Here is a 24,458-nt window from a genome sequence, read left to right as displayed (position 1 = left end):
AGATTCTAGGCTGATGTCTCTTTTGACTCCACCCCGAGGTTCTGCACTCCTTCTTCCACATTTCCTGAGCTTGGAGAAACTAGATTGATACTAAATTGGATTTTTTTCCCTTGCTTCCGCATATTAACTACAAGATGATGTCTTTATCTTTTCATTTCCTTGAAAAATCTTGGCTTATAATAGTTCATTCAATGGCCGTTCGAGCTGACAAAAATGTCAAATCCAGTCTGAACATCTCAATGATTGTGTGATGAACAATAACTGCCAATGATGTTGTTCACAATGGGATGGTAGCATCTACATTTTGTGAGCGGACTGTGAGAGTTTAGCTACCTTTTGCTTTTCAACCTCTATTCCAGGGGTCTGCGCCTTGGCAACTTTAAGACTTATGGACTTCAACTCCCAGAATTCCTCAACCAGCATGGCTGGCTGAGGAATTCTGGGAGTTGAAGTCCACAAGTCTTAAAGTTGCCAAGGTTGGAGACCCCTACTCTATTCTACTTCTTGGCTGTCTCCTGCAACATTTTCTAAAGCGGGGTGTCTTTTGTATTCAATAGGAAGGTAGAAAGGATAGATCGAAAATTAAAATCTGCTCTTCAAAGACAAAATCTTGACTTGAAACTCTAAGAAGGCAAACCAAGAGGGCTATAGCCCAAGTGACATTATTTAACTGCTTTATTTACTCACTTACCTTCACAAGCTTTTCCATCAACGCTTGGCAAAAATCCCATATCACACTCACAACGGTAACCCCCGGGAGCATTTAGGCACTGGCCATTTTCACAGAGGTTGACATTTTCAGAACATTCGTCAATATCTAAAAAAGTGAAAGGAGTCACTTTAATTGTAAATGCATTCTATTTATATGCAAATAACTAATATGGGTTAAGAGTTTCATATGAAATATACGGGGGTAGGAAAGATTGCTACTTATAAAGATGTAAAACAACATCCAATAACAGGGTCAACATGTAGCATAAGATGGAACCCTTTTATAAATATTATAGCATGTCCTCTGACTCTGAAAGTCAAAATAATTTGGAGCTAAAATTGGAAAATAAGACCTGTTACTATTATACAAAAATTTGTACCTAACATCAGTCATGAACATTTTGTTATCATTAATGCATTACATAAAGAAAACCAGATCTTGTTTAAAATTTGATGATATATTTTATCTGCCCCAAAAAAGAAAAAAGGTTTAGGAAAAACCATGCTTTACGTGCTCAAAGTCCCAGGTACAAAATCAGTTTCTCCAGGGTTGAGTTTTGTTTGCTTTGTTTTAAGATTAATAGCAATAGCCCTTAGATTTATATGCCGCTTTATAATATTTTAAAGCATTTTCTAAGTGGTTTACAGAGTCAACATATTGCCCCCAATAATCTGGGTCCTCATTTTACTGACCTCAGAAGGATGGAAGGCTGAGTCAAGCTTGAGCAGGTTAGGATCGAACTCCTGGCAGAGATAGCCTGCAATACTGCATTCTAACCACCAGGACTTAGCATATAATGCGAAAATATTCAGCTATCCCTCAGATTTCCTGCCTGAGCAAGGAGTTGGACTAGATGACCTCCAAGGTCCCTTCCAACTTTATATTATTATTATTATTATTATTATTATTATTATTATTATTATTATTATTATTATTATTATTATTGGGATATTTTGTTATCCCTTAAAGCATCACCTGTCTCTAAAAGCTCACCTGTACAGGTAAACCCAGTCCCAGTATATCCTTCTTTACATAAGCAACGATACGATCCCGCCGTGTTCTTGCAATCAGCATGTGGACTGCACTGGTGTGTGGCATTGGCACATTCATCCAGATCTGAAGAGGACAAAAAACTGCATTAATAAGAGAAACATTCCCAGTTATCTACTGTATGCGAAGATAATGTGTACACAAGATAAAAAAGAAAACAGTTTTTAAAATAGATAAAATAGGAAGCTGCGCCAATCACTCCAACACAAACCCTGGTACAGAATGATACACAAACGTTATACTAAGTGTACCAAGAATTTAAACCCAAGGAGCAACTCGTGGAAATAGATTCAGTATAAATAAATGCTGCCTATTACTTTGCAAATCATTATCCATAAAAACTGGGTTGAATGGTTCATATTCTCGAAAGGAAAGCAGAAGTAATTTTAGATTTTAGATTACTTCAAAAGAATAAAATGATTATTTTGAAAACATTTGGGGAATGATAAAACAACCCTGAAGAAGGATGACTTTTTTTTCCTCTAGGTTTTCAAGAAAAAGTTAGGTAAACATCTGTAAAAGGCAACATAAATGCATGTTTGGATACCCAGGTTTGGAGCTGATGCTTAAAGAGTCACTTTTAGATAAGAAATATATCTTTCATTCCATGGGAAAGGGATGTTAAGTCTATGAAGCTGTTTTATTATGATTTATTTCAATATTATTAAAGACTGACTCAGATCATGCGTGTATAGAATGAAGGAGGAGGAAGAGTTGTCCAAACTCACCTACACATTTGGTCCCGTCTCCAAGCCAGCCCGGTTTGCAGCTACATTTAAAGCTACCAGCTGTGTTTGTACAAATAGCATTCCGGTCACAGTTGTCAGCCCCAATTTCACACTCATTTATATCTGTGGAAAGAATGGACAAAAATATAAACTTCGATGCACATATGCTTTCTCCTTTATGTAAATATCTCAGGGCCAAAGGCTCCCCCCCCACCCCCACCCCCGTCCTTGATTTCTTGATTGTGTGGGAAGAAGCAGGCAAATTTGTGAGTGCAGATACAGGCAAGAATTGTATCTACAACAGCAAAGAAGATCTCTCCAAAGAGCACGATCCGTTCCATTCGTTACACGGATATCTTGCCTTTCCTTCGGAAGCCCAACCAAGCATACATAGCACTCACACCCTCATTTCTCCCCATAACAAGCACCCTATGAAAAGAGTTGGGCTGAAAGACAGAATGATTACCCCACAGGCATCCGGTGAGTTCATGGCTGTGGGTAGACTTGAAGCTGGCATTCCCCAGTGCCTACCACCATCCCTTACCCCCACAACGGCTTTGATTGGTACATTGGGTGATTTACCATTCTGTTAGCTTATTGGCATTCTTTCAACGGTAGCATATTTAAACCCATATTATCAGACAAATGGCGGCATGGCGGCTGAACAGTTAAGACGCTGGGCTTGTTGGCTGGAAAGCCGGCAGCCCAGGTTTGAGACCCCAGTGCCATGTGATGGGGTGAGCTCCCGTCCTCACCCTAGCTCCTGTCAACCTAACAGTTTTAAAGCATGCAAATGTGAGTAGTTAAATAGGTACCACTTCAGCAGGAAGGAAACAGCGCCCTGTGACATCATGCTAGCCACATGACCGCGGAAATGTCTTCAGACAGTGCTGGCTCAATGGCCTTGAAACGGAGATGAGCACCACCCCATATAGTCAGCAACTACTAGCAGAGTAAAATCCGCAGGGGCTCCTTCACCTTTTACTATCAGACAAACACTAGGTGGCTATCTAAATGTGGAGATAAGCTGCCTGATATTATAACCGCCCTGAGTCCTTCGGGAAAGGGCGGTATATAAATCCAATAAAATAAAAAAATAAAAATAAAATAAAAATAAGATTTTCACACAGTAACCACAATCTTGCACAAAACTGGTTGTTCGTAACACTTCTGGTCTTATTTTACAATTTTGCGATCCCCTGGGAATTCAAATATAAAGGATGTGATAACCTGATTCCTCAGCTCTGTCTGTCTCCGGATGGAACAAGTGAAACCATGGGGGTGGTGTGTGTGAAGAGCCCACACAACCGTGAAAGAAAATTTGACAGATCTCACCAACAATTGTCCACCCCACTATCTTGACAGACACTCTGTCTTATTCAGCAGACCTATTTTTTTTGAGAAGTGTATGGATCTGGTTTCACTGAAGGGCTAAGAGGAATTTAACAGTGGTTTTGGGGGGGGTTTCCCCCCAAACGGCCGATTTGCTCTCTTGATTGTTCCAGTCCAAATAAAATCTTATTTCAACTCTGCAGTGTTACAAACAGAGAATCTTTTGTTGGCTGTCTGGTCTCCAAGATCTTGGTACTATCTCTATGAAATAAGCTGCCACTCAGCATGACTGAAAATACCCAAAACTCGACTCCAAAAAAGAGCAACATATTCGTTGAATTAACTAAAGGCACCAAAAAAAAGAGGAGACATGGTGTCAAGACTATATAAACATTTTCTCTATCGGCTCTTTCTCCGCCAATCTTGTTTTTCAACAAACTTTTCCTTTGAGTATGAAGCTATAGTTAGCCAAAGAAAACAAATATTCCAGTCTAAGGCAGTGCTTACAGCCTGACTTTTTTCTTTTTTCTTCTTACTACTAGAACAAATGTCTTCTTATCTATTTAAGCAACTTCCATTAACATGATGTAAACAGTTTGCTCTGTTTTTCTGGCCACCTGACATCATGCTAAAAGGAGGTGTTGTTGCCTGAATCACTGGTTTCGGTCATAATTCCACCCATTTTAAGAACGCTTAAAGGTGGATATACAAAACTGAGTTTGGACGCTAGAGACATTTTAATCTAAAAAAATATATGTAGGCAATTGTATTTTTCCCCCTATGGGAAACCCAGCTGAGGAGGAGCAGTCTTTTGAGCAGAAAAAAATATTTCAGAGGGAAATGTTAAGAAACCACACACCTTCTTCATATGCAGTCTTTTATTTGAGTCAGCAGTCAGCGGTGTTTTACTGAACCACAGGAGCAAAGATGCAAATTACAAGGAAGAATTGTATATAAGCGGGTGTCCCTTGTTAGTACTTCTGCAGAAACTGTGAAGTGTTTTACTGACACACACACAGACACACAGCCCCCATATGAAGCAGACTCTGATCTTCAAAGAGCACAACCTCATACTCGTGAACATGATACACACACGCACGCACACACTGATCCTCTTGGCACAAACATTGAATTAGATAAAAGGAGGCGCTAAGGTGTCATGCAAACATTCTCATTTGCAAAATCTGAAGAGAGGCTAGGACTATCACCATTAAACTCATTTTATTTATTTTTTTATTTTTATTTTTAATTCCATTTATATCCCGCCCTTCTCCGAAGACTCAGGGCGGCTTACAAGCTTAGCAGTAGCCTTCATTCTATGTTAGAATAGCCTGCTTATTAGGGCTTTCACACACACCCCCAAGCGGCATTATTACAAAGTCAGCTTAATTGCCCCCAACAATCTGGGTCCTCATTTTACCTACCTCGGAAGGATGGAAGGCTGAGTCAACCTTGAGCCTGGTGGGACTCGAACCTGCACTAATTGCAGGCAGCTGGTGTTGTTTTTTTTGGGTGAACTGTCTGAGGGAATAATTCTTTTTTCCCACTTTTGAAACTGAGAAGTCTTAGAGAGGTTGTGCAAAAATGGGACTTCTCTAACTTCTTAGTCTCTTGCTTACATTTCGCTCCCCGAGGCCATGGGGGACTGGAGTAAAAAGGGTACAAAGAGGATGGAGTAATCAAATATGAAGAATGGTTGCAGCAGTTGGGTATATACTAGTCTAGTGAAAAGAAGAACTAGGGGTGACATGATAGCAGCGTTCCAATATCTCAGGGGCTACCTCAAAGAAGATGGGGTCAAGCTCTTCTCCAAAGCACCTGGAGGCAGGACAGGAAGCAACGGATGCAAACTGATCAAAGAGAGAAGCAACTTGGAACTAAGGAGAAATTTCCTGACAGCAAGAACAATTAATTAGTGGAACAACTTGCCCCCATCAGTTGTGAATGCTCCAACACTGGAGGCTTTTAAGAAGAGATTGGAGAACCATTTGTCTGAAATAGTATAAGGTTGCCTGCTTGAGCAGGAGGTTGGGCTAGGAGACCTCCAAGGCCCCTTCCAACTCTGTTATTCTGTTCCGTCTCTCCATTCTAACCATGATAATGTCAATCCCAGAGATGACCCTGCAAATATTTTTGCCACTCTGACCAGGAGGGGGAAAAAATCCCTACAAAGTGCCAACTTTTCCGTTTTCTTTGCTGCAATTGGAAGTCTTGGGAAATGACCACTTCCTAAATGATTGATTAATCAGTTACCTAGAGGATCAAATGACTTGGTTCAATCATGTCATCTAAGCATCATCTGGGGTGTTGCTCTCCTGTACGTTCTGTGGGACTTATAGCTGGGGAAGGGATCTGCCTTGGCTTGAAGAGATTTATTTAACAGATGTTGTTTTGTAGCCAAGCCCCAAAAAAAAACAGTGTCTGCCAAATGTTGTCCTTTAACATACAGCCTGAAAAACCTTGAGAAGGATGGATAAATGAATACTGTTTAGGGAAGGACTATTCAAAGGGAGGTTTCAGGCTCAATTGCTGGATAACACGAGTAGGTCCCAAGCTGGGGGAAAAGACTCTTTCTCTGAGAGTTTGGGAATGGCTGCCAGAAAAGCTATCCTTAGATGGCTTTTCTAGGATATCCTTAAAAGAGTTAGATGGGAGGTTATTTTATTTATTTTTTATTTTTATTTTAATTCCATTTATATCCCGCCCTTCTCCGAAGACTCAGGGCGGCTTACAAGCTTAGCAGTAGCCTTCATTCTATGTATATGCCTGCTTATTAGGGCTTTCACACACACACCCCAAGCGGCATTATTACAAAGTCAGCTTACTTGCCCCCAACAATCTGGGTCCTCATTTTACCTACCTTGGAAGGATGGAAGGCTGAGTCAACCTTGAGCCTGGTGGGACTCGAACCTGCACTAATTGCAGGCAGCTGGTGTTACTTAAGGAGGCATTAGCCCACTGCTCCACCAAGGCTCCATTTTGAATGTACTTTGCATCATTTCCATTAGGTGTCTCACAAAGAGCCAATAACTGTCTCTGATGAGGGTGACGGTTCGCTCTCCAAGCTTGAGGGTTAGTTTCCAAACGTTTCGTTACCAATTCTAATGAGCTCTGAGTCTCTGAGTTCTTAAAGCAGACCTCTAAGGCCAGGATCAAATTTGGGGAACTCAACAAAGAAGAGTTGGAAAAACCCGTAAGACTTCAGATGGACTTAGCAAAGTCACAGAATAAGAGGACAGGACAGGACGGTTGAGGTCTTCTAGTCCAACCCCCTGCTCAAGCAGGAGACCCTATACCAGGGTACGCAACCTTGGCTCTTTTATGACTCGTGGACTTCAACTCCCAGAATTCCTGAGCCAGCTCAAAGAATTGAATGGCCCAAGGGACTCATTGTGAAAGCCATTCCCAGTGATGATGGGAAGGTACGTAAGGTTGAGGTAAAGGTTGCAAAGCAAGGCACCATAAAGACTTTCATCAGAGAAAGTCTTGCTTTTGCCCCTTGGAGACTGAACTCGTCGCCTTTCCTTGTTGGATCCTGACTTCAAGAAGAAAAGTGACTTAAACTTTAATCTAGACTATTTGAGGCCTGAAAATTGCAGTTGTTATTGTTGCAATATATGCATGTCCCCCTTTTATGTCTTTCAGGTCTTCAAGACAACAAGCAAATCATAAACATGTATTTGTATTTGCATAACTACCGTTATAGCATATATAGTGGTTTTGACAATACCAGATGGGGAGTGTGAGGAATTCTGGGAGTTGAAGTCCACAAGTCATAAAAGAGCCAAGGTTGCCTACCCATGTCCTATACCACAGGTCTGCAACCCGCGGCTCTGGAGCCGCATGCGGCTGTTTCAGCCGTCTCCTGCGGCTCCTAGTCCTCTGCCATGTGCAGTCCAAAAAAAAAAAAGTGGGACTAAAAAAGTTCAACCAATCAATTCAAATATGCAGGGTAGGTGCGTATCTCGCCTTGGCTCCACTCTTCAGTCAAACCCTGTTCTGTGCATGCGCGCATGTACGCACATACGCACACATTTTTTGTGGCTCCCAGTTTTTCCTTTTGTGAGGGAACCGGTTCCGAGTGGCTCTTTCACTGTTTCAGGTTGCTGACCCCTGCCCCATACCATTCCAGACAAATGGCTGTCCCGTCTCTTCTTAAAAGGCCTGCAGGGATGGAGCACCCACAACCTCTGAAGGCAACTTCTGTTCCACTGATTAATTGTTCTCAGTGTCAGGAAATTTCTCCTTAGTTCTAGGTCGCTTCTCTCCTGGATTAGTTTCCATCCGTTGCTTCTTGTTCTGCCTTAATACAAGGCAACAGAAAACTCAGCTGGCATACGTACAAGCTAGACTTGAGGCACACTTTTCCTACAGTTCTTCTTTCAATTTCCTACTCCCCTCCTCTTCCTTGTATTCATAATTCCTGCAATATGCACATACCTTAGCTGACCTACACCACTTTCCATTTCACATAATTGAACATGACAGCTTGAATGCAGCCCAGACAGCTTGTCATAAGTAATGTATATCGTCGCAAAAAGTATTTCCCTAAACTCGGCCCACATACGTATTAAGAATGGGAGCAAAAAAAAAGAAAAAAAAGGAAAGAAACAAAAAGATTAACATCTGCGTGGAATGTAAATGCGCGTCGGTGGGTGGATCATGCACTCAGGGAAACGACGGGGTGTCGGGGGGGTGGGGGTGGAGTGAGAAGGAAAAACTTGTTTACTTGTTAAAATGGAAACCATCAGTAATGACAAGGGGAATGAAATATGTAGATGCGACTTCAAGCAAACTCCCAGAATCTTATGCAATTGTTTCATGAAAGAAAGAGCTTGTGTGAACATTTTTGCAATTCTTAAAAGCAGAGCTGGACATTTTGGCATGGTAGCAAGAAGGAAGGAATCCATTCCCATCGGTCAAGCAATTCAACACAAGGGTTCACTCTTTAAAATATTTAACACCCTGTTTTGTGGGGTGGTCTCCTGTTAGGGAATTGGAAACCAAGTTCTTGGTGCTTTTTCGCAGCATGGAAACAGGCTGTGGACATGTTGCTTTAGGACATTTGAGCAAAGGAATTTGGATGACTGGGATAAAAGCATGATCTCTCCCCTCCATTGTAGGCTTTCCAAGGGCAGCTGCAAATATTGTGTTCATGTTCAGGCAAGCACTAAAAGGAGCACCCATGTGCACACACTGAGACAGCAGCAAAGTGTGAACACAATATTCAAATAATTGCATTTATTTTTATTTATTTATTATTGGGACTTCTATGCCGCCCTATCTCCCGAAAGGGTGGCTAACAACAATAAAATACAACGATACAAAAGTTAAAAAGAATTAAATTAACAGCCCCAATAGAATAAATTAAAATTGAAGTTAAAAATTAAAAAAAAACATTTTAAAATCCCTGTTGTCAGTCCAGGTCAGCCTGATGGAAAAGAAGTGTTTTAAGGCCATGGCGAAAGGACCGGAGATCCGGGGCCATCCGGAGCTCAAGGGGAAGTTGGTTCCATAGGGCTGGTGCTCCCACAGACTTTTTATACTGTTGGAAACCATTTAGGTTTGCAATGAAAGTAAAAAAAAAACCAAGAGTAGCCTTAACAATCATAGCTGGCAGTGATTAAAAATCCTTGTGGTTAGTCTCCTCCACTCAGATTGCAGAGCAGCTTTGGGTAACTGGTGGCAAGCTTTCTTAGATGTCTCAAAGCAAGGTGTAATTTGGAATGACAGAAATAAAGAATGTATTGCAGAAATAAGGAGTATCTCAACAGAAGAAAAATTGACGTGTTCAATAACTGATTAATTAAGAAGGTGGCTGTTAGATGCCTCAAAGAAAGGGATAATTTGCAATAACAGAAATTAAAATGGATGGCAAAAATAAAGTTCTTGGTGGACGGAAAATGGGCAATATGTTGAATAACTGATTAATTAAGAAGGCAGCTGGTGGCGGATTTCTTAGATGCCTCAAAATAAGGGATCAGTTGCAAAAACAGAAATAGGGATGTACTGCCGGCCTGGTCTGATGGGTTTGGGGGTGGGGTTTTAATATGGTTTTAACTATTGTATATATTGGGCATAATTATTTAATTGCTTTTTAAATTTTGTACTTTGTATTTTAATATTTATTGCTCTGTACACCGCCCTGAGTCCTTCGGGAGAAGGGCGGTATAAAAATCTAATAAATATAAATATAATATAATACTGCAGAAAATAAAGACCTCGATAGAAGGAAACTGGACAATGGGTTGAATAACTAAGTTTCAACTATCAAAGGCAAAATCTGTGTCTTTTGCGATCCAATTCATCTTAAATTAATCCTATCATGATAGGTGTGATTAAACTAATGCACTCAGGAGCTTAGAAATATACCATGCATTATCATTTAAAGAACAATCACACCCACCTAGATTAAAAACCTACCTGTACATCCAGTTGTTCCTTTCTTTCCAGAATAACCTATTTCACAGTGACAGATGAAAGAACCTTTCGTATTCTCACAGCTTCCACTCAGGCAGATGTTTGGGTTCAGATCACATTCATTAACATCTGGAGAGGGCAAAGAGTTTCATAGGTTATAAAATGTGATTAATGCTCGACGATGTTCTGAAACCAAGACTCGTTAACAAAGAAGGAACATTATAAATTTGGCAAGAAAAAACGATGGCCTGTTTGGAAATAGTTTTGTTTAGTTGGAGCTAAGGCCCTGAGGGATGCTGAGCTCTAGCCCCGAGTGTATTAACAAGACAACATTTGCTGATGTTAGATCATAATTGTTTTCGCTCTCTGAAAACAATCTCAAAAGCGTGGACTGTCACTGTGTTTATGGCTCCTAAGCTTTTTGTATTGTCCAGCCATAACTTCAATAGCATCAATATGCTCTAAAGCAGGAGTCCCCAATCCCGGGTCTGTGGACCGGGACTGGGTCGTGCCATGCCAGAAACAGGACAGCACAAACAAGTGAAGCCCCATCCACGGGATACAGGCAACTCGCAAAACCACACCCCCTCTGGTCCACGGAAAAACCTCTCTCCACGGAACTGGTCCCTGTGCCCAAAAGGTTGGGGGCTGCTGCTCTTAAGGATCCATCTGTTTGTAGACATGCATAGTGTTGTTTATGTTACTTTTTATTATCTCCATATACAATGAGCTCAAACTTCCTCATAATACACAGATACATTATGTGATTTTCTATCAAACTCAGAACATCTTCGTGTGTGTGTGTGTGTGGAAGGACAATTGCAAGGTTTAAGTATTCTGCACTAAAAATCTAAACATTGGGAAATCTTGTTCCCTTTGTAAGCTATCACCTCTGAAGACCTACTTTAAAGCAAGTATCTCTCTGCTTGCCTTACTTTATTCTATATGCTTCTTTTAGAAAAAGATGTAGTAGAATTGTCCAGATTTCACTCTCATTCTTGGACAAGGATAATATGCAGAAAGTCTACTGAAATGTCACAGGGGGATTGTCTGACATGCTCTTAATTATGTTATCACAAAAAAAAATAGATACACGTCTCTATTCAGTTAAAGGAAGAGACATTGAGATATGACTAAAAATCAATCCACAAATTAATGGCTCGGTATTAAGTGATACGTCAATATGTAGCAGCAAAACAAATTGATTCAACCTCTATTTCCAAGCTAGTTCTTGGCAGGTGTAATGGTTTATAAATCCCAGAATTCCCGACCAACATAGGACCTGCTTCCTGGACATCTTGTAAGTCAACACCATCTGGATAAAGCCATCCAATGGATCATCAGTCAGAACCTTGACATATTTATTAGGTTTCCATTCTGCCTTTGTTGCAGAAGCAAAAAAACAACATATATACTAGACTTTCCACATGCTCCCACTCAGCGACACTGCATAATAGACTGGGTGAAAAAGAATGGCTGGTCTGAGTCGCAGTAATTGTCTATGGAACAGTGTGGACCTCAACTCTGACCTTGATGTTCTTTGAGCTTGGTTGTTTTCTTGCAGTGGTTTCATTACCCAAACTAGGTAACATCATCAGTTGTCAGGAGATAGCACTGATGTTGCCTAGCCTGAGTAATGAAACATCTGCAAGAAAACAACCAAGCTCAGAAAGCATCAAAGATCCCTCATTTCAACCCGGAGCTACAAATATTCTCCTTTATTGATCTGATCTCCCTGATCCTTGATGAATACCATAAGCTACTTTCGGCTTTCATATGAAGAACTGCTGCTTGTTTCACTTTGGAAACGAATCATTCTTTCTTTGATCCCATCCAACTGTCAACAAGAGTAAGATAGCAGATTTTTTACTTGCCTAAGCAAGTCTTCATGTCTTCTGATGTCATGAAGCCATCATAGCAAAGACACCTGTATTCTCCAGGGATGTTAGTGCATTGACCACCATCACAGATGTTCGGATTGTTTTCACACTCATCAATATCTAAAAGAAAAAAGTCACAGGTAGATATTCAGAGATAGTTTTCTGCTTTCTTTCTGTCTCACAACAGTGAAAATTGTACAGGGAGAACCTGGTCTTTTTTTAAAAAAAACACTTATCCATCTAGGAAAGTCCATGCAATTTCTTTGGACTGTCATATTTTATTGAAATATCTGTGCCAATTCTGCATGTTCTGTTTCGGCTTACTTCACCTTGCACTACTTGATGTGTACGACTTCTCTAGACCAGCGTTTATTGCTAATGATTTTGGGCTCGCAATAGATACAAGAAATTCCATCTAGGTAGGTAGGTAGGTAGGTAAGTAGGTAGGTAGGTAGGTAGGTAGGTAGGTAGGTAGAGAGAGAGAGAAGGAGGGAGGGAGGGAGAGGGAGATAGATTTTTTTTTAACTCAGAGTGCTCTTTAATCTCTGGTATAAGTTCTCAGACTTTTCCCTGTTAAGGTCACCACATACCAGCTGAATATCCAGAACTTTGCTTGGTTACTCAAAAGAAATGTTTGCAAAACAAAGACTTGGGCTGAGATTCTCTTCTCTTTGGAAAGAAAGGGTGTAACTCATCAAAAGATGAGTCTATTGTGGCTTTTAGGAATTAATGCAGCTGCAGTAAACTTAACTCATTTTAACGAAGGAGTCCAAGAGGCTGAGGATCATTATTCATTCTCTATGCAGCTTGCACCAAACAAACAGAAAGTATTATAACAAGTTGTTTTTATAAGGAGATCCAACATGGAAGACATCCTCGGTTGGCCACTGATCATTTATTAATCACACGATGCTATCAAACTCTAAAACAATTTGGATCTGGAGCCTTAGCTAAACAGTCGTGCAAAACGCAGAAACGTTTTATTTCTCTGTACTTAGGATTTGCTTGCCTCAAATTTGGCAGGCATATTTTCACCCCTTTCAATCTTGTCTCTTTCTTTCCCTGAACTTCTCTTAAATGCTGCCATCGGATGGGACCTCGAAGCATGACTTTGCTGTAGCTGCCCCAGCCCTTTGGAACAGCCTTCCACCTGAGATTCAAGTGCCGCTTTCTGGAAAATCATGAAGAACTGGTTCTTCCCTCAGGAGTAGGGCTAGGATGGGGTTGAGCCAGGAGGCTAATAGACTGGTTGGCCTGAGGCCTGGTGGGAAGGGTTGTTTTGTTTTTATTCTTGGTTCTGATGGTTGTTATAAATCAAATAAATAAATAAAGGTCAACCGTGACAAGCTTTTCATCTCACCCTAATTCCATTTTGGTGGCCAGAATGTGCAAAACAAATCCATTGGAAAAAGCAGCCTCTTATATTCATAGAGCATAGCAGGAAGGGACCTTGGGGGTCTTCTAGTCCAACCCCCTGCCTTGGCAGGAACCTTATAGCATCCCAGTCAAATGGTTGCTCAGTCTATCTTTGAAAACCTCCAGTGATGGAGCACCCACGACTCCAGGAGGCAAGGTGTTCCACTGATTAATAGCTCTCACTGTCTGGCATTTTCTCCTTACTTCTAAGGTGGATCTCTTTAACAAGAGAAATTAATAAGAAACAATTCTGGGGAGAAGAATCTTGGAACTGAATAAGCTGGCATGCTTGGTTGGTATTCTAATCCATTCTACTTAGATGTGTTTCCACTTTACTTTCAAAGCATTTCCTCCTATTGTTTCCCATAACAACCCCACTTTAAGTGGTCTGAAAGAAGGCAGCTGGTTCAAAAGGCATTTTGTGAGTTTCTGTGATTGACAGGAGTAGAGATCTCCCCACCTCTATGCCAATATCTAAGCCACCACATCACTCTGGATAGCCAATAAACCCTGCTGAATGCAGCTTTTATCTACTAAAACTACAGCTCCCGTCCTACATACAATTACTTGAACATAGCAGATTTCAATGCAACTCACCTTTGAGTAAACAGGCGAGCAAAGCTGTATTATGGTCAGAGGAAAATCAGGGGTATGGCCAAGACATTAGGAAATGTTGGGTAATATACAGTAAACATTCACAAATATACTTTACCGGTGCAAGTTCTGTGATCTGGCATTAGAGCAAAACCAGGTCTACAGCTACATTCATAGCTGCCTTCTGAATTTGTACAGTATGTGTCACAACCGCCATTAATTATACCGCATTCATCAATATCTGGAACAAAAAAAGAGATGCAGTCTTATACGTTGCAATAATTGTCATGCTTTCTATCGAAGTCTAGGCCGTGGAAATTTCAATGTTCTCAGTTCAGTGGAATCAAGGTAAATTAACCTTGAGCCCAGAATTTTGACTGGAGGGTAGAGGCACAGATTGGCTCAGTGGGAAGCTTGTATGAACCCACCTGCACTCTGGAAGTTCATAATTTTAGTAGTCTACACTCTTACTAATTTTACAACTGGATTGCTGCAAGGCACTGGATCAAGAGATGCCCTTAAAAGATATGGCAGCAAAGAAATCTAATAAGAAATCAATAAATATCCGAGAAGCAGGCCAATCTCTTCTGCTGCTACTATGAAATCTACATATAGAACAGAATAACAGAGTTGGAAGGGACCTTGGTGGTCTTCTAGTCCAACTCCCTGTTTAAGCAGGAGACCCTATGTACTATATCCTACACTATTTCAGACAAATGGTTGTCCACTCTCCATGGAGTAGCTTGTGACACAAGAGAAACGTCATCTTTTCTGCTATTAGTACCGTAATGGTTGAACAATTACAAACTTATTGTTTCAGTCATCCATTTTGCCTAAATGGTACAGAATGCAGCCGCGAGAGTTGTGTTGGGAGTTTCCCGACACTCCCATGTCATACCTCTGCTCTGCGAGCTGCATTGGCTTCCAGTTGTCTTCCGGGTGAGATTCAAGGTGTTAGTAATGACCTACAAAGCCCTACATGGCATGGGTCCGGAATACCTTGGGGAGCACCTGCTGCCGGCGTCAACTTCCCTCCGCCCAGTACGCTCCCACAGAGAGGGCCTCCTCAGGGTGCCACCGGTCAAAGAATGCCGACTGGTGGCCCCCAGGGGGAGGGCGTTCTCTGTGGGCGCGCCGGATTTATGGAACCATCTTCCGGTCGAGCTCCGGATGGCGCCTGACCTCCGCTCCTTCCGGCGTGATCTCAAAACCTACCTCTTTGAACAAGCTGGCCTGGCCTGATGGGATGGGGTCGGGTTTTATAAATTGATCTTAACTTTTTAATTTGTATTACGGTAATTTATTACGGGCATTGCTGTTTAATTACTTTTAAATTTTTGTATCTTGTTTTTTATTACGTATTGCCCTGTTCACCGCCCTGAGTCCTTCGGGAGAAGGGCGGTATACAAATTAATTAATTAATTAATTAATTAATTAATTAAATAAATAAATAAATAAATAAATAAATAAATAAATTTATGTCAACTGTGAAGACAGACAGGCCGGGGGTTTTGCCCAGTGAATGAGCTGCAGCTGATTTAGAAGAAGAAACTCACCAACACAAAAGAGTCTGTCAGGTGTAGATTGATATCCAGGGTTACAAGCACACTGATACTTTCCAATCAGGTTGACACAACGTCCGTTTCTGCACAGATTTAGACTCAGGTCACATTCGTTGATGTCTGTTTGAAAAACAAAGAGGGAGGGGGAATTTAAATTATTAAACCCCCTCACCTTCCAACAATGCTGCAGGCAGACAGGAGGCTATGATGTTAGGAACGTTTATATTAGTACTTGGGATAAGACCAAAAATCAAAGGGTAATCCGGCAAAAGTTATAACAAGAGAAAATGAAATTCAAGGCAAAAAAGGACTTAACACTGTGCCCCAAATAATAAAAGAGCCAACAACTCGTGTCTGGCATTAGAGGGCTATAAGTCTTCTCCAAATTTAAAGACTTTGCCAAGAACTTTAAACTAAATTCCAACCCAAAGATCCTACTCAAAAAGTTACAAAGAAAAAGGCAGAGACAACAGCATTTTATTATCCTGAGTTATGTTTTGTATTTCAGTTAAATTCAAGGGTCAATAAGTAAAAATGAAACATTGGTAGTCAAAGTCACATTGGCACTGAAAAAAATCCAGTCCTCACCCTTACAACAGTTGCAGAATCCCCACAGTCAAGTGATCAAAATTCAGATGCTTTGCAACCAGCCTGTATTTACCACAGTTGGTTGCAGCATCCTGGGCTCCTGTGGTCTCCATTTACAACTTTCGCTGTTGGTTTCCCTGGGGCAAAATTAATGGGGGAAGACTAGATTCACTTAATGACTGAGTGATTCACTTAACGACTGTAGCAGTTCTCTTAGCAAGCCTTGTTAAGTGAGGATCACGGTTGTTGAACAAGTCCCAAGAGGTTTGCAATCAGGCCAGCAGGCAAGTAAGTGTCTGGTGAGGTGTGAGTGTGGCAGAACCAAGCTTAGGCTGTTGCTGGGCTGGACAGCAACCTCTGATTTTCCTGCTGTCTTCCCCATTGCCCCTGCATGTGGGAACTGGGCAGGAAATTACAAAGGCTGCATTACATGCAACCGCCATCAGGGCAAGTCAGTTGCCAAGCACCTAAATTTTATATTAATTTTTGCTCCAAAAGATACACTGGGGTTTATTTTCCAGTACTAAATGCATCTGTCTGGTTGACATTCTTAACTGGGGTTTATTGTGGGGGTAGGGTTTATATTACGAGCATCCTGAAAAATCATGCTAGGGCTAATTTTTCGGTTAGGTCTTATTTTGGGGGAAACAGGGTATTAAACAAAACTGGGGTGCCTGACCTGTGTAAATGTTTTAATCTGTAGCAATCCACGATTACTCTAAACTTAGTTTCTGGCACAGGGCAAGGTAACAGATCCAAATTTTGGGAGCCTGCCCTGTTTTTTGATGAGTCATTCTTTCCGTGCCTTATTCAGGATGTTTAAAAAGAAAACCTCTTGAGAAACTGCCAGGACAGGCTTGCAGCAGCCAATGCCAAGATGTTCAGATGTAACTGTAAAAAAGCAGCCAGGATGCAGAAGAAATATTCTCCCCAGCGTCATCGTACCTATGCAGGCAGAGATGTTGGCAGCCAGCTGATGGCCCGGAGGACAGTCGCACTTGTAGCTTCCTTCAGTATTGATGCAAACGCCCCCTCTGCACAACAAGGGGTTTCTTTCGCATTCATCAATATCTGCAAAAGGAGGACAAAAAATGGCTTGTGAAAAATATATGCAGGGAGAGAGGAGAAGAGGGGGGGAGCGTGCTAGGATCTAAAGTTTCAGCCGTGAGAGTGTGTGTGTGTTTACGTGCTCTTCTGAGCTCTGTGCCTCCTCCCCAACTTTTCTCTTCTGCCAGCAACTGCTCTAACCAACTTCCAGCTGCTGTTTCCTTCCTTTTCTCTGCCCCAAGGGAACACCTCTCTTCTCAAAGGCTGTTCTCCCAAGGAGAAAACCCATAACTAGTATGCCTCTCTTTTATCGGTTGGGGGTTTTCTGCACTTCCTGCCCTCTTCCAGTCTTCCTTGTCTGGCTGTTTCCCATTTCGCTGAGATGTAGGGACTGAGTCAGATCAGATCTGCTGGATTTGTCCAGATTCGGAAGTTAATTCTGGAGCCAAGCCACAACCAAGACTTAGGTTTTCATGTGTTTTGGTAGGAATCTGGGCAGACAACTAACGTCTCTCTGAGCTTGGTTGTTTTCTGGCAGATATTTCATTGCCCAACTAGATAACATAATCAATGCAGTGATGATGTTACCTTGTTTGGGTAATGAAACGTCTGCAAGAAAAGAACCGAGCTCAGAGAGCGCCAAGGATCCCTCACATCAACCCTGAGCGACAAATATTCTCCTTTGTTGCAACTAACATCTCCCCAAAAAAAACAGAGCAAAGGAGAATTATTTCATCCATTACTACCACAAGTGTAGATCTTTCTCCAAGATGGGGGGGGGAAATCCCAGATGTCATGGCATTAATTTAGAGCAGGGGTAGGCAACCTTGGCTCTTTTATGACTTGTGGACTTCAACTCCCAGAATTCCTGAGCCAGCATGGCTCAGCTTGGAAACCTCTCCATTTCTCCTCAGCATGGCTGGCTCAGGAATTCTGGGAGTTGAAGTCCACGAGTCATCAAAGAGCCGGGTTTTGCCTACCCCCCTGGTTTAGAGCATCATGATCACAATTTAGAAAGGCTACCGCAACTTTCCTCGATCTGATACTTTCTAGATGAGTTTAGGGGAGATTTGAGAAGTATTTTGTACAGCTTTTAGGTGTCCAATCAACTTAAAAAACAGGAAAGAAAAACTGTAGATATTAAAGGGAACCTTCTCCCCCATCCAATTCCTATTTATAGCTGTCGCAATAAAAATGGAGGACAGGCGCCCACCCTTCTTTACAGTCATTGGGACTTTAAGGACCTCACAAAATAAAATTCAGCCCCAGAGCAAAAAAAATGACATAAAATAATATATACCCATGCAGTTTTTCATCATCATAAATCCACTTTCGTAGCCCTCAAAGCATTCGCAGTGGAAGTCTCCGGGAGTGTTGACACAAATTCCTTGGCCACACAGATCAGGAGAAATGCGGCATTCATCAATATCTGCAACAGAAAAAAGAATGTAAACTTATTTCAACGATTAATATACACATGGCAAGCATTGGCTAAAAAAAAGGTAAGTGTGAGAATAAACAAAAACCTAAGTTGCACAAATATAAACAGACAGTTATTCCATTTTTATTTCCAGGAAAAGCCTCCATCCCAGTACTTGGCAAAGTTTGACTGTCTCTAGAAAGATTTGGGTAGACTATGGGCCTGGTAAAAACTGCCTAATCTGGATCTGTGGTGGAAGGCTTAAAGGGGGGGGACGTTAAGAGTTATGCCAGTATGAAGTCTTTCCAGAGAAGAAAACATCATAGACCAGATGAGTGAAGCCTTATCTTTTGGTTCCCAACAGAATGCAGTCAGTCTGATGAGATTCTTGTAATATAGGTGATGAACAATAAAGAAACTACTTTGGCCTATTTAAGGTAAAGGTAAAGGTTCCCCCGCACATGCGTGCTAGTCATTTCCAACTCTAGGGGCTGGTGCTCATCTCCGTTTCAAAGCTGAAGAGCCAGCGCTTGTCCCAGGACGTCTCCGTGGTCATGTGGCTGGCATGACTAGACGCCAAAGGCGCATGGAATGCTGTTACCTTCCCACCGTAGCGGTCCCTATTTTTCTACTTGCATTTTTACGTGCTTTCAAACTGCTAGGTTGGCCTATTTACAGAGCTGTAAATCTGGTTTCTTGTGCCTGCCAGGAAATGAGACAACACATCCCTTTGTCACCTCACCCTGATGCCTAAGAACAAGTATTCATTACCCACGTGTGACTATCTCCAAAGATGTCAAGTATATGAGAGTCACACACTCTGCCTCGTATTATTTTTAAAATCTGGCTTCCCCAAGCTACCTTAACTATCTACCTCACAATTACCCAAATAAATAAGAGATCCTTAATAGTTCCTGGATTCCATTGACTACCGTGCTGTTGTACACACAGTTCTGACACGGAAATAGAAAGCACAGTTTATACTTTGGGATAACTGTTATAAACTTATCTTAGCCTCCAATTTGCTTTATTTCTCTCGTCATCTTCCTGATTTTTTAAAAGAATATTTTTTTTGTCTAATTCAGTGATGGAAGTTGGATGTTAACTTGGAAATATTCTCAGATAATTCCTCTCCTGCTTTAAGGGGGTAAAAATGTAGAAGACCAGGCTGAGCCCGAGGGAGGGGTCAAATGCATCATCAGACTCAAGTCCCTTCACACCCACAAGAGACCTAAGTCCAGCCCACCTTGAATTCCATTAACTCTTATCTACCACCAATTTGTTTTAGCCATTAATAGTTCAGATTCTTGTAGAGAACATTAGCATGCAATAAAACTATATTCACTTGAACTGCCTGGACTCCTGATTTCCTATGTTTGACAGAAAAGAGATAATGGGGTCATTCTTCCCCTCAGTGTTAGGAAGTTTAGCTGTCTATTTAAAGGTTGTGGATGCTGTGGCGCTTCTCAGCAACTCACTGGCTGAGAAACATGAACTGGCAAACAGAATAGGAGATAACCTATTTCACCAGAGGCTGCATGCAAACATTTCTGAAGAAACAAAACATCATCTGAAGTCAAGAAATTTACCTGTGCAGTTCCTCTCATCAGAATCAAGTGCAAACCCACTGTCGCATTTACACCGGAAGCTGCCAATGGTGTTTCTGCATTTTCCATAGGTGCACAGTCTTGGAATCATTTTGCATTCGTTGATATCTGAGACCAAGATACAGCAATTTTTCAAAACAAAATCCAGGATATATAACCACCACCCATAAATCACAATAAATAAAATGGCTGCAGTTTTATAGTTGGTGAACTATTCAAGCTACATCGTTTGAGCATTAGGTAGTACTCCTAGACATCTGAAGAGGAGTGGTAATTAATTTTATACAGGAAGTCCTCAACGTACATCCGCAATTGAGCCCAAAATTTCTGTGGCTAAGTGAGACAATTGTTAAGTGAATTTTTCCCCATCTACTAGGGCAGTAGATTACTTCTAATTTTCTCTTGTAGAAATAGATTCAATGTTCTTAGTCTTTGATCAAAAGGAGAACCATCCTGAGTAATTTCTTCCCAACCAGCACTTAGCTTGCATTAATCAAGCAACACAAGGGTTAGAAATGTAAGTTGCTATCCTAAGCATACTTGGTAGGAAATAAAATGATGAAACACAATGGACTTCACTTTTGATGTAATAGGAATAGGGCTGTGTTTCAGTCCTTTTTCTGTTTTTGCTTGGGTATTTGTTTTGCTTTCTTTATCTTACCTCTGCAATTTCTTCAGATTATGTCCCACCCTGCTTCTATTAGTGATTCATAAATGCTTAGTCAAATGAGATAATTCAACGAGAGGAACATCTGCGCTGGGCGCAATCACTGATTCTTAGAAGTTTTATTAGCCACCAATTTCCAATGTCTTAACTGGAATAACATTCCATTCGAATAAGAATGGCTTAGCTAAAACTAATAATCACAAGGGGCACCTTACATGTTGGCAACTGTTCCTTTGGGTTTCAAAGAAGGTATGACTCATAGTTATGTCCTCGCCCTTGTCTGATTCCCATCCAATTCCCATTACGACCACCCTTGGCAGACTCAGAGGAGACAAGAACCTTTCAGTAAGTTTTCGTTCTTCTTTCGTCTCCTTGGAGAAGACACATCTAGGTCAATGCCTAGCATCTCCTCCCAAGCCTGACACCTCAGGAAGATTACAGAACAAGGCAAAGACACACCTGTTCTATAAATGTTCTTCTATTGTCCGATTAGTTAACAGACAGGGAAGGGTTAACTGTTCCATTCTGGAATATAACTTGGAACTTCAGAATTTCATTCTTGAAATAGTAGACTTTACCCATCCCTTTTATCAGGTTAGGGAAGTTGAAACTGATTGTGAGAATTCGGGAGCAGAGAACCAAGTCCCAATTTTATTACTCTACTGATAGCGAACGTTACACTGAGGCAACAATTCTAATAGGAGAAACCCATGACGACATGGGCCTTCAATAAATGTTACATCTTGGTTCCAATGGTTTGGGTTCTTCAACCTCAACTGTTGCACTGAAAATAGGATAAGACTCACCAGTTCAGAACTGGGAATAAAAGAGGGAAAATTCCCCATCTTTATGCTGTGGGATTCCAAGAATGCTGCCTTCCTGTCCAGATTTATGCAAACCCAACGACATCGGAGGGGTTGCCCTGAAAATTTGCCTCAAAGGAAGACGGGAGAAACGAAACAAATACATTCACCGGAAATCTTCTTTGCAGGAGCAGCCATTTTGTCTCACCTTTATAGAAAGGCTTCCCATTTATAATTTCTCCCCTGGTGGAAAATCCTGGTCCTCGTGGGCAAAGGGCTTCATATTCAGGAGAGGCCCTTATGGGACATTCATCACAATCAGGTCCCCAAGCGGCCCCAACAGAACAGCAACAAGAGTCCAGACGGTGTCTCCCTCCGATGGGTGCAGTGCAGTCTTCATCATCGTGTTTCAGATAGCAGCTCTCCAAGCGAATATCTGTTGGGGACGTGGGGTTATTTAGCAATCCAGCAGAGAAAAGGGGTAGAGCAAAGGAACAGAGATACCCCACCACCTGGAAAACCTTGAAACTCCCCATCTTTTGTAATTTGATCATGTTGTTTTACATGTTTAAGTTCTAAGCAGAAAATCAAAGCAGAAATATCCATCTTTCAAATCGTAAGCTCGTTTAAATTAGAGCATTGCAAAGTGCTGGGTGAATAATAACAAGAGTTTCCTTTGCCGCCACATCTGTTAACTGTTTTATTTGGGAATCCTTATCATTTTGCTGTAGATAAAGATAGTATCTTCTTAGGTCATGTCTAGCTGGCCATCCCAACTGCCAATGGCTTTAAAGATTAGGCAAACAAATATATCAGAACCAGCTTTCACAAGACTTAACAAGCCATCGCCGGAAGACTTAAGTACAGTCATCCCTCATGGTAAACATTTTCCTCTCTCCAAAGGCAGGGAACTGAAATCAGAGAACTGAGAGGGGGAATCTGTTTTTAGCGTTCTCTCATATGGTGGACAGCAGAAGTTTCTGAAGAAGGAGTAACCCTTGGTTTATGGAAGAGACCAACCGTCACATGAAACCATGAATGAGTGGGTTTGATTGAATCTTATTAGAGCCTGGAAGGCTTACCAATGCATCTCCGTCCAGTTGCGTCCAAGGTCATTCCATTGGGACACTGACATATGAAGGATCCCATAGTGTTGACACACTGGCCATTGGTGCACACGCCTGGAAACACTACACACTCATTCACATCTGCGCACATATTGAAAAAGAAAAGTTTAAAATATCAGTAAAGATACAGAGGGATCCAATACCGCCCTCGTACCATTTTTTTCTCAAATGGGAGAAGCCTACCTCTAATTACGATTTTTGACATGGTTAACCAACTACATTCAGAAGCAAAAGCAAAAGCAAAATTACACATTTAGGGCACAATCTAGCGGCGAGCACAGAGTCGTGATCAAACAGAGCTGACTTCAGTTTCCCATGGTGGGGAAAAATGGTATTGCCTCCATATAGGGTAGCCCCAGGCAGATAGAAAAAGATTAAAAAAAAATAAAGTGATCAATCAAAGATATGATTTGATTGTTGTCACCAGGGGATGAGGGAGTTATTGGGTTTTTTTTTAAATTGTTGGGCTTTTAATCTTTGTAAACCACCCAGAGTCACTAAGAGTGAATTAGGCAGCCATATAAGTTATTAATAAACAAACAAATAAGAGAATTATTGCAGACCCCTCATTTTTAGAGGAATAAGGGACAAACGTGCAACTGCAGGATTCAAATTTGCTCTTCAAAAACATCTGACATTTAAAAGGGCTAGTGCCAGGCTCTTAACACAATTGCTTAAGAAAAACATATTTAAAACAGCAGTGGGGAGGGGAAATTGTTCACCCTCGACCCATAGGAAACGACTCCATTGGCTTTTCAAAATTCTGAAAAGCCTGTGACGGTTATCCAGGACTACTATCTTGGAAGCATAACTTTCCATGCCTGAACAATGAAAAAATGTTCTTAGCCTTCCCTTTGCAATCTGGATTAGGTGGAGCCCCGTTTTTCCTCCCTTGGGGTAGATAAGTTATGTACAGTCAATCCGTGATAGAATAGATCCAAGCTATTGGGTCATTATCTTGGAAAGCAAAAAATAAAAAAAAAGAGAGAGAGAGAGAGTGATTAGGGACATGGCTGTGATGGTGGCGATGGGCTGTTCCTTCTCTCGCTCTCTTTCTGAAACAAAACATATGGGAATCATTTGGTTTTTTTTTTCAAACCCATCGGCAGCTGTGCTGTGTCAGGTTGTGTTAGTCAGTCCGACCCAACACAGTATAAAGTGCTTGAGGAAAAGGGCTTAATGGACAGGACCACGGATGTCATTTGGAAGCTTTGCAGTCAACGTAGACTACTCTTATCAGCACTCTTCCAAAGATGACTGATGTAAAGGAAAACAATGGAAGGATGGATGCCAAAACAGGCTGAGGAAAGGGATAAACAGGGAGGGAAGGCCTTCAAAACATGGTGTACACCATTCCTTTCACTTCCTTTGACAACCACCGCTGATGGAAAGAGGGCATCCTATCTGATCTTCAAGAACTCCACAAGATTGCTTTTAATCAACTGAGTTCCTCAACAAGCTTTTCTACTTAATCTTCTGCTTCTCTGATAGAAGATCTTCTTTCT

At 41.3% G+C, this 24,458-nt stretch overlaps 1 protein-coding gene across 1 annotated transcript in view; it reads right to left on the bottom strand.

Annotated features, from left to right (window-relative positions):
• FBN1 (fibrillin 1) overlaps positions 1-24,458 on the bottom strand; it is a 168,262-nt gene that overhangs the window by 42,570 nt on the left and 101,234 nt on the right. The window contains exons 25-36 of the mRNA XM_081337040.1: positions 22,909-23,034; positions 22,035-22,262; positions 20,339-20,464; positions 18,630-18,758; positions 17,228-17,353; positions 15,689-15,814; positions 14,251-14,373; positions 12,117-12,242; positions 10,246-10,371; positions 2,491-2,613; positions 1,706-1,828; positions 692-817 (exon numbers count right to left, since the gene is read on the bottom strand). Of these exons, the coding sequence (XP_081193166.1) occupies positions 692-817; positions 1,706-1,828; positions 2,491-2,613; positions 10,246-10,371; positions 12,117-12,242; positions 14,251-14,373; positions 15,689-15,814; positions 17,228-17,353; positions 18,630-18,758; positions 20,339-20,464; positions 22,035-22,262; positions 22,909-23,034 (1,608 nt within the window). The remainder of the gene's footprint in view (positions 1-691; positions 818-1,705; positions 1,829-2,490; positions 2,614-10,245; positions 10,372-12,116; positions 12,243-14,250; positions 14,374-15,688; positions 15,815-17,227; positions 17,354-18,629; positions 18,759-20,338; positions 20,465-22,034; positions 22,263-22,908; positions 23,035-24,458) is intronic.

Source organism: Vipera berus (assembly GCF_964194415.1).
Source record: "Vipera berus genome assembly, chromosome: 12".
NCBI classification, from domain to species: domain Eukaryota; kingdom Metazoa; phylum Chordata; class Lepidosauria; order Squamata; family Viperidae; genus Vipera; species Vipera berus.
The sequence above is the reverse complement of the archived record's forward strand: the minus strand, read 5'-3'. Positions and strand labels throughout refer to the sequence as shown.